General features: G+C 35.1%; 1 protein-coding gene across 1 annotated transcript; it reads left to right on the top strand.

The window, feature by feature from the left end:
- Positions 1-462: 462 nt before the first annotated feature.
- Positions 463-1,691, top strand: LOC134254786 (E3 ubiquitin-protein ligase TRIM45-like). Its single transcript, XM_062737309.1, has 2 exons — positions 463-1,087; positions 1,201-1,691. Exons 1-2 carry the CDS (start codon positions 463-465, stop codon positions 1,689-1,691), a joined length of 1,116 nt encoding a protein of 371 aa, XP_062593293.1.
- The last annotated feature ends 9,318 nt before the right edge of the window (positions 1,692-11,009 follow it).

The following is an 11,009-nucleotide window of genomic DNA, read 5'->3' on the forward strand; positions in this document are numbered from 1 at the left end:
ATAGAGATGCTGGCTCGCAAGCTCCCCCTCCCCAGACAGAACCCTGCTGTGCCTTAAGAAGTTGGGAAGCAAAACAAATTTACAATCAAACATTAAACAATCATTTACATAGCAATTCACTACTGCTTGATTCATTTTATCACTGAATGTTGAATTAATAAAATACTAATTGAATCATAAAATTATTATGATGATTATTCTAAATTTTATAACAATATGCAAAATATGATTGATTAGATTATCTTTTTTTAAATTCATCTCTTAAAGCATGTTTATTTAAGGTTAAAAGTTTAACTATCGTGCCTTAATATTCATGTACATTGTATAATGCCAATTACTGAATAAATATTATTATGGTTATTAATGTAGAGTACAGCGTGAATTTAAGTTATTTCCATTTATTAGTGTCTTAATTACATACACTCTGATAATGAATATTTTTAAGGTCTTTCATCAGCAATAATGGATGAAGTACCAGATACAGCCCAGCACTTTATCGAGTGTGACACAGCATCTTGTAGGAACTTTTCTGAGTTTTACTGTAATACCTGTCATCAGCGAATCTGTGACCATTTCAAACAGTCTCATCTAGAGCAGAACAATGAACATGAGATTGTCCTTTATCACGAGAGGAAAAGAAAACTTCCTTCAGAAAAATTCCGCTTTCACCCTACAGAAGATATTAATAGTTACTGTACGTTCTGCCAGGATCCTCTATGTTCTACATGTTTTGCCAAAGACCACATTGATCATGATAACAGTGACCTTGAAACAATTTACAATGACATTCTTAAGCAATGTCAGAAGGAAGTTACTGATATCTGGAAAACAGTTATTCCTGAGGCTAAAGATAATGTCAAATTAATTGGTGAAAAGAGGAAAAATGTCAAAAGGGAAATTGGCAATTTTAGAGTATTCATGAACAAAAGGGCAAATGAACTGAAAGGGGTGATCGACAGTATACTAATTGATAATAACAAAAAGCTAGATGAGATCGAGGATTTTGTTATGGATGAAATGATGAATCAGCAGATTGAAACAGAGGACTATATAACTTACCTGGAAAAAATGACTTCAGACTATGAATGTAAAATATCATCCATTAAAGCAACAGAATTAGTTTTATTCCCAAGGATATTTCTTTAGCTTCCCTGAGGATGCTTAGAAAAGGTAAATACAAACATCCAATTTTCACTCTAGGCACACTTGATAAAGATGAAATAGCCAAACAGTTTGGAAAAATAGAATTGAATTCATCTGAAAAATTTGAGATTTCATCTGTCACAAAAGTAAGTGAAGTAACTTGCCATGGACATGGAATTTTTCATTTATCTCTTCTTCCCGAAAATGAATTTTGGGCTAGGGATAGCTTGGGAAATCTCATTCAGTTTGATATGGTAGGAAACATCTTACGGAAAATATCAACCAGCATGAATTATATCCATGGTAACCACACGGTCACCACCGAGGTAGAACTACTTTACACAGATAGCGATAAAAACACTTTCTACAGAGTGACTAGTGACAGTTCCATCAACAAACTTATTGAGACAGGTCACTGGATACCTGGAGCTATCTACTCCTCTCACATCAATGGACACATACTAGTTGGGATGGAGAGAGATACAGACAACAAACAAAAAAATAACCAGATACAACAGAGAAGGAAGAAAGTTACAGGACATACATGACGATAAAGGACAAGCTCTCTACCAAAGCTTTAACTTTATCACAGAAAACAATAATGGCGACGTATGTACATCAGATAGGAGGGCTAAAAAGGTTTTGGTAGTCACAAAATTAGGGGAGTATCGATTCTCTTACTCTGGTAATGAATCTCAGTATAGATTCTGTCCCTTTGGAATCTGTGCAGATGATCTGGGACACATTCTTGTGTGTAACAGTCATACTTTTTATAGTGAAAATTGCTGTAGTATCCACCTGCTGGACATTAATGGTCAGTTCCTGTCTCTTTTACTCACATCAAAACAATATCCTGCATATCATTTTACTCTCTGTATTGATAATCAACATAATTTCTGGGTAGGGGGATGGAACAGTTCTACTGTCACTGTATACAAGTATTTACAGAACACAAAAAAATAATATTAAATGCTAATTTTTAAATAATTTGTATAACAAACGCTATTTGCGTTAACAGGATGTAAACAAAAAAGAGTTTGACAAAAGAAATTTCGTTCGTTATTATGCTTTTCTTGGTTAAAAATAACTGGTTTGTGGGGATTTGATTTCAGGGTTTGAAAATGTTTATTAATAATGCATACATAATTCTCATTTCGTGATTGTCATAAATTCGTGGTTCTTTCCATACCTCCAAAACAACAGAAATTAACCCCCACGAAAATCATTGATTTTAAAGTAGGTGTCATCGATGAGATAGCATCTCCGACCGACCCCTATGGACTTTAACATATTTCCATACATAAGTCGTACGAACGAGGACAGCAGTTTGATGATTTGCAGGAGCTGAGAAAGGAAGTGTAAAATATTTCAATTTTATGTATGAAAATATTTCTTGATGACTGGTTATTGATAAATAGTTTTGGAAAACGTTAACATTAAATATGTTGGGAAAAAATACTTGTATTGCTTAGCTTTTGATGTATTTTTTATATCAAATTCAAATATAACTATTTGTGCTATGTTTGTGATGAAAACTTCAATACCAATACAAGAGGTCCATGACTCATCTGAGTACTGTGGCTAAGAATAAGCAAAAATCAATACAGTAAATGCATAAGTTGTCCTGACCATATGAGTTTGAACTTTTATTGTAGTCTTACCCCCCTTAAAGCCATGATTTAACAAATATACATACGCACTTTACCTGAAGATGATTACATTAAAACAATACCAATTAAGACTCTACTGTTCTTGGGCATGTTGAGAAGATCTTTCCTATATATTTCTATGTAAAAATTTGATCGTCCATTGTGGCCACGCCCTAACCCAAGGGGTCAAGACTGAATCAAAATTGAATTGATTCTACCTGCAAATACTTAAATATGACTAATGACAACTTTGCTATTCTCAAGAATATGATTTTTACTTAGATCTTCCTATTTATTCTTATGTAGAACTTTGACCCCTCCCCCCCCCATTGTTGTCCCACCTTACCCCCCAGGGGATCATGATTTGTACCATCTTGAATCTACACTACCCGAAGAGTCCTCTATATAAATAAACCAATAAAGACTTTTCTGTTTCTAATCAGAGGTTATTTAAAGATTTTCCCTTTATACAGCATTGTTTTAAACTTTGACCGTCCATTGTGTTCTCACCTTTCCTCCGGCGGTCATGACTAACATAATCTTGAATCTACTCTACCTTTGATAGTTTTTTATAAATATAATAATGACTTTGTTATTTTCAAGAAAATGTTCCAATACAATATACAACTCTATTTTCCTGTACAAAAATTTCATGATATGGTCAATAATGGCCGCACCCTAAACCAGGGGGTCATGATTTGAACAAAATTGAGTATCCACTACCTGAGAATGCCTCCACATACGTTTCATCTTTCCTAGCCCAGTGGTTCTAGAGAAAAAGATTTTTAAAGATTTTCAAATATATTTCTATGTAAGACTTTGATCGGCGATTGTTGCCCCGCCCTATTCTCAGGGGTCATGATTTTTTGAAAAAAAAAACTTGAATCTACACTAATGAGGATGTCTCCATATTAGTCTCAATCTTCCTGGCCCACAGGTTCTTGAGAAGAAGATTTTTAAAAGAAGTCATTATATTTTAAACAATTCTTAAGTATCGCCAATTGAAAGAAGGCGATGCCCTTCATTTTAATAAATTTGAATCCCACTTACCCAAGGAAATTGTGTCACAGGCCAGGTTTCGTTGAAAATGGACCAGTTGTTCTTTAGAAGACGTCAAAAATATTAAAAGAGCAAGAGCCATCTTATGCATAAAATGGTCCTGTACTTATATCAATTAATTAACTATCACCCTCTTTCCATTTTCATATATCAAAATAAATTAGATACTTGCTACTTTCATGTTCTATAATGAAATTTCGTTTTGAGAATCCAAATATTTGAAAACGGGCTTTGAGAAATTGCAATGTTCTTAGAATTTGCAGAAAATATGCGTTTTTGACTACCTTAAGCAAAGCATTAAAATATGAGCACAGCCCAAGATCCAAAAAAAAAATTGTTTTTTGATCTTCAGAAATAATCCTTTCATTATGTATTGGCATATTTTGGATCAGAGGTTGTGCTCTTTATGAAATATTGAAAAAACGCTTCAACTTTAGGTTATTTTCATAGGAATTTACAGGATATGAGGAATATGACGCATTTTATGACGTCATAATGCATTGACTAGATGTGAAATTACGTCACAATTAATAGAAACGTGGTCACCAACAGTCTAAGTGATAAATACTGCATTTGCAACCTAAACTTCAATTCTAAGAAATTCTCAGGGTCAAATAAGGCCCAAAGTGACTCTACCTCTTTACAGATAGACGGACAGAAAGACACCAAACAAAATGTGATCAGAAAATTTACGTAAGCCTTTGGCAAACTGAAGCATCAATATAATGAAAATAATAGTTTCAAACACTTTTATCTATGTTTGTCAGTTATTACATGTATTAAAGCTCAACGTGACGTTTAGGGATAAATTTGTTTATTAGCATGATAGAGGTCAATATGTTTGACGTGTTCAACAGCTTCTTATTAAGAGACCGGAGCTTTGAATTATATGGTAAACAATTCTAAATAACCAATATTGTTTTACATTATAAATTTTCACACTACTCCTCTGTTTTTTTTTTAAATAACAGTGAGGCATTGTGAAAGAGATTTATCAACTAGATCATACTGATGAAATAAACCGAACTCAGTCTGGATGACATAGCGGACTCTGCACTCTATGATGGGTGAATAGAAGAAAACAGGGGGATATATACCTGGAAAAATTATTGCATTTGAACATACTTTGTGACAGGTCTTCTAATTTTTTTTTGTTTTTATTCCCAAAATGTTGATTTTTCAGTTTTCGAAATATTGATATTAGCCATATCGGTCAGAAATCTTGTAATCCGGTTACCATGGTAACAGAGGATGTCCAGAGTAAAACTCGTTCAGTACGAACACGGATATAGCGGATTCACAGATATAGCAAGGTTTTTCTGGGTGCCCGGCAAAATTCTTAACAAATCTTTTTTTAAATTTTACGGTTATAACGAACTCTGATATAACGAATTTACGTATATAGCGAACTGATTTTGAGTCCAATTGAGGTTAAATATAATGAAATTCACATCGTTTCTAACGAACTTTCAAAGATTATTTTATAAAAAATGATAAATTGAACTGACGTTTACTTCCTTTTAGCATTTATATATAAAATTCAATTCATAATAAAACCTTAGTTATCGAAGATAATAAATTATGCTTTGTAATATTTACTTCCCTAACATATTTGGTAGTAATACTTGAAGGAAAACATGCATATTGCGAATTCGCTAAAATGGTTATCTGAATTCGTTATACGGATATAACGAATTACGGATATATAGCGAATTAAATTCACAGGTCCCAAGGACTTCGCTTTTACCGAGTTTTACTGTACATGTAAGTTTTACCCTAGGAAGATATTATATGCCAAGTTTAAAGAAAATCTGAGAGATGACTTGGCCAACCCTTCTTACAATCTGATTGATTTTTACAGTGAACTGGTCGTAATACTTAAGCAAACTATAACTAGATGCTGTCATGAGACAGTAATACCCGCACTATGGTGTTTGCCTCTAAATATACACTCATTCATATTGGACTTTCCAAGGAAGAAGTCACAATAATTCTATAATTATCACCGTACATGTATTCGTCAAATTGAACATAAAATTTTCAGATGACCATATCAACTCTGAGCCTCACATATGTATTTTAAAATACTTAATTCATAACCAGTCTGAAATAACAGAATTTAATTAATGATTGAAGTAAATTACTTAATTAGATTCAAATAAATAATTTCCCCATAATTTGGAACTTTTTAAATTTACTTTCTCAACGACATAAAATATTATTTTAGTACAAAGCATTTTTGATGAATTTATCAAAATGTGCAAACTGATTTAAGTATCTGGTCGGGAAAAAAACCCATTGAAAATACAACCCGATTAATTTGTCAATGCCTCTCTCCCCCCCCCCCCCCCCCACACACACACACTCTCTCTCTCTCACTCTCACTTTTTTTAAAAAACATAGTTTAGTTTATTATGATAGTTTGAAATTTGTTCTTGTACTAAACAGTTTTATTTTCTACATTCACATTGGGTTTGCGTCACCCATTATCATATTTATAGATATCACCTCTCGGCACACCTCGGCCAATTCATACTGGCAAAGGAATCAGCAAAGGTTTGTCGAATGAGATTATTTAGCACATGTATGCTGACGATGCAGTGTGGTCAGTTAAAATCATTTGTGTTTTAATTGGATTATATGGATTATATTTCATGAATTCGTTGTCACGACCTATGACATTCGGTAAGTACAAGATTTAGCATAGATTGCATAAAAATAAATAAATGCAAATGGTTAGGTTGAAGTTCAAAAAGGGTCAACATGGTCAAAGATCATCGCATGCCACAGTCGACAAATTTCACATTGTCAAGTTATCTCCCGTTGCGGACATTCAGTATATAACAGACGCAGATCCAGAATTTTTTTTTTCAGAAAGGGGGGGGGGGGGTGTCACACCTCAGTCAAAAAAATCAGCCCAAGATTTCCTGAGATGGAAATAAAAAATAATAATAAAAACAATGATGGTGGAGTCCCTGTTTTCTAAGGGGGAGGATGTCCAAAGTCATTTTTATTCTCTACAGTACATATATAGTCTTATTTAAATAACTGCTAATTACAATGGGGGGGGGTCTGATCTCCCTAGCCACTGACTCCCTGTACCTGAAATGACAATTGATCTTATGACTCCATAATAGTAGAAAATTTTTTCAATTGACTATTTATACATATTTTGTTTCCTATGTTTATGTATTTTTGTCTGTCCACGGAAACTTTAACCTTGCCCATATTTTTTAAGTGGATTGGGCTATACACATGGCTTGAATATTTCATAGGTAAATTTCTTTTGGCAAAACCTTTTAATGGGTACCACCAATTTTGACCTCTTGATCTCTTGACCTTGGATTTTGACCCAATTTTACAAGAAAAATACCTTGAACTTGGCATAAGTTTTGAACAGGTGGTGCTAGGACTTTCATGCTCTTACATGTGTAATCATTGTGAACTTTCAACAGGTATAATTATTTTTGACCTAGACCTTCGAGTTGAATCCAATTTAACTTTAACCTTGGCAATAACTTTTGAACAGGTGAGGAAGTTCTAGGGATTTCTCCCTTTTTTCACATGTGTATTCCTTGTGACAAGACTTTCCCTTTGATACCAACAATTTAGACCCTTTGACCTTGACCTTGGAGTTTGACTTACATTTGAGAAACTTCAACCTTTGCCAAAAGCTGCCATAACAGTTGCTGTCACAACAAACAAATTACTAAAAAAAAACACAGAATACATGTACATATTTTATATTCAACAGATATACATCTGGTCATATCTCTAGTTCTCCCTTGAATGAGACATGGTGATATAAATTTTAAAAAATAATTATAAGAGTTGAAAAGGTTGTGCATATTGAAATATACTAAGCTCTGCGGATGAATTAGATATACCAGTTTAGCTTTATTTTGCTACCCAAAGCACCTTGATTAACTATTTATAAGCATACTGTTTTCTGAAATGTACTGATTTCTGTTGTCCATCTGTTTATCTGCAAACTTTTCACATTAACTTCTTAAGAACCACTAGGCTAATTTCAACCAATTTACATTTAAATATGCAGGGTACTTTTTAAGTGCCCGGATCGATAGATCCCGGGCGTATATTGTTTTTGTCCTGTCTGTTTGTCTGTTTGTCTGTTTATCTGTTTGTCTGTTTGTCAACTTTAACCTTGGCCATAACTTTTGAACAATAAGGGATAGGATAGAGACTTCATATTTGGTAAGCATACTCCACTAATAAAAACCTTTCAAATGACTTCAAGGTCAATGACCTTGTGACCTTGACTAAGACTTATATGCTAAAAATAGCTTTTTCCACTGTTTGTCATAACTTTTGAACCATAGGAGATAGGGACTTCATATTTGGTATGCATACTCCACTAATAGAGTCCTTTCAAATGACATCAAGGTCAATGATCTTGTGACCTTGACTGTGACCTATATGCTAAAAATAGCTTTTTACACTTTTTGCCATAACTTTTGAACCATCAGAGATAAGGACTTCATATTTGGTATGCATACTCCACCGATTAAGTTCTTTCAAATGACACCATGGTCAATGACTTTGTGACCTTGACTGTGACCTATATTCTAAAAATAGCTTTTTCCACTTTGTCATAACTTTTGAACCATAGGAGATAGGGACTTCATATTTGGTATGCATACTCCACCGATAAAGTCCTTTCAAACGACGGCAAGGTCAATGATCTTGTGACCTTGACTGTGATGGATATGCTAAAAATAGCTCTTTACACTTTTTGCCACAACTTTCGAACCATGGGAGATAGGGACTTCATATTTAGTACGCATACTCCACTGATTAAGTTCTTTCGAATGACACCATGGTCAATGACCTTGTGACCTTGACTGTGATCAATATGCTAAAAGAAGATTTTTTTAACTTTGTTGCCGCCGGGCGCGTAGTGTTTCACAAACACATCTTGTTCCAACATAAATCTTCTTCTCAAGAACAGCAAAGACATTTATTGTCCCCATTTTTGCTAAAGGTAGGGTACATTAAATCTCATTTGTTTGTCAATCTGCCTATCTGTCACAATAAATTTAACCTTGGTCATCATGGTCGTATATTTTGAATGAGAAGAGATAGGACTTTTATATTAAATATGTGTATTAGTATTAAATGGGACAATACCATTCTACATACAATATGATTTTCATTACCCATGATCTTGAAGTTTGACCTAATTTCCTTAAAAAAATTAATTGCTTTGAATTGATCATTTTGAAAGATAAATGAAAGGGCATTCATATTACCTGTGATAAGACCTTCCAAAATGTTTCATGACTTTTTGACTCTGTGACCTTGACCTTGAAGTTTAACTTAGTTTTCATTAATGTTGTATTTCCTTTTCATTGAGAAGAGATTTGACTTTCACATTTCAAGTGAACATTACCCATAACAAGAGGCTCCCAACATGCTATGATTTTTTACCCCTTGACCTTGATGTTTTAACAAAATTTCAAAAGAGTGAACTCTCCCTAAAGATGATAAGACCACTGTTTAAAACAAAAAAGGAGTTTAGGGAAGACTGGGCTTTTTCCATAAAAAACGTCATTTTTCAACCCTCATTTGACTCCCCGGGCAAAATCAAAATTCCGAAACCTAACTGCACATCTACATGACCCAACCAACCATCTCCCAAAGATGATTAGGATGCTGAATAAAATGTAAGAGGAGTTCAGGGAAGATGGGGCTTTTTCCATAAAAAACATCATTTTTCGACCCTTATTTGACCCCCCAGGGCAAAATCAAAATTCCAAAACCTTACTGCACATCTACATGACCCCACCAACAATCTCTCAAAAGCTGGTTAGGCTACTGAGTAAAATGTAGAAGGAGTTCAGGGAAGACGGGGCTTTTTGGACAAAAAGCGTCATTTTTCGACCCCCATTTGACCCCCTGGGGCAAAATCGAAATTCCGAAAGCTTACTGCACATCTACATGACCCCACCAACCATCTCCCAAAAGCTGGTTAGGCTACTGAGTAAAATGTAGAAGGAGTTCAGGGAAGACGGGGCTTTTTGGACAAAAAAAGTCATTTTTCGACCCCCATTTGACCCCCCGGGGCAAAATCGAAATTCCAAAACCTTACTGCACATCTACATGACTCCACCAACCATCTCCCAAAAGCTAGTTAAGCTACTGAGTAAAATGTAAGAGGATTTCAGGGAAGACGGAGCTTTTTGCTTAAAAAACGTCGTTTTTCCACCCCCATTTGACCCCCTGGGGCAAAATCAAAATTCCGAAAGCTTACTGCACATCTACATGACCCCACCAACCATCTACCAAAAGATGATTAGGCTACTGAGTAAAATGTAAGAGGAGTTCAGGGAAGACGGAGCTTTTTGCTTAAAAAACGTCATTTTTCGACCCCCATTTGACCCCCTGGGGCAAAATCAAAATTCCGAAAGCTTACTGCACATCTACATGACCCCACCAACCATCTCCCAAAAGCTGGTTAGGCTACTGAATAAAATGTAGAAGGAGTTCAGGGAAGACGGGGCTTTTTGGACAAAAAAACGTCATTTTTCGACCCCCATTTGACCCCCTGGGGCAAAATCAAAATTCCGAAAGCTTACTGCACATCTACATGACCCCACCAACCATCTCCCAAAAGCTGGTTAGGCTACTGAGTAAAATGTAGAAGGAGTTCAGGGAAGACGGGGCTTTTTGGACAAAAAGCGTCATTTTTCGACCCCCATTTGACCCCCCGGGGCAAAATCGAAATTCCAAAACCTTACTGCACATCTACATGACCCCACCAACCATCTCCCAAAAGCTGGTTAGGCTACTGAGTAAAATGTAAGAGGAGTTCAGGGAAGACGGAGCTTTTTGCTTAAAAAACGTCATTTTTCGACCCCCATTTGACCCCCTGGGGCAAAATCAAAATTCCGAAAGCTTACTGCACATCTACATGACCCCACAAACCATCTCCCAAAAGATGATTAAGCTACTGTGTAAAATGTAGGAGGAGTTCAGGGAAGAAAAGTGTGACAGACGGACGGACGGACGGACGGACGGACATGAGTAACAACAATATACCCGAACTTTCTTTAGAAAGTGCGGGTATAATAAGCAATAGTTAACTTATTAAGTATAGATTTGTGTAACCAGGGTTTTGTAATGGTATTTAAAAATGTT

The sequence above is a fragment of the Saccostrea cucullata genome, unplaced genomic scaffold (assembly GCF_032062105.1).
Source record: "Saccostrea cucullata isolate Sc308-1 unplaced genomic scaffold, CSIRO_AGI_Scuc_v1 ctg1401, whole genome shotgun sequence".
Classification (NCBI taxonomy): domain Eukaryota; kingdom Metazoa; phylum Mollusca; class Bivalvia; order Ostreida; family Ostreidae; genus Saccostrea; species Saccostrea cuccullata.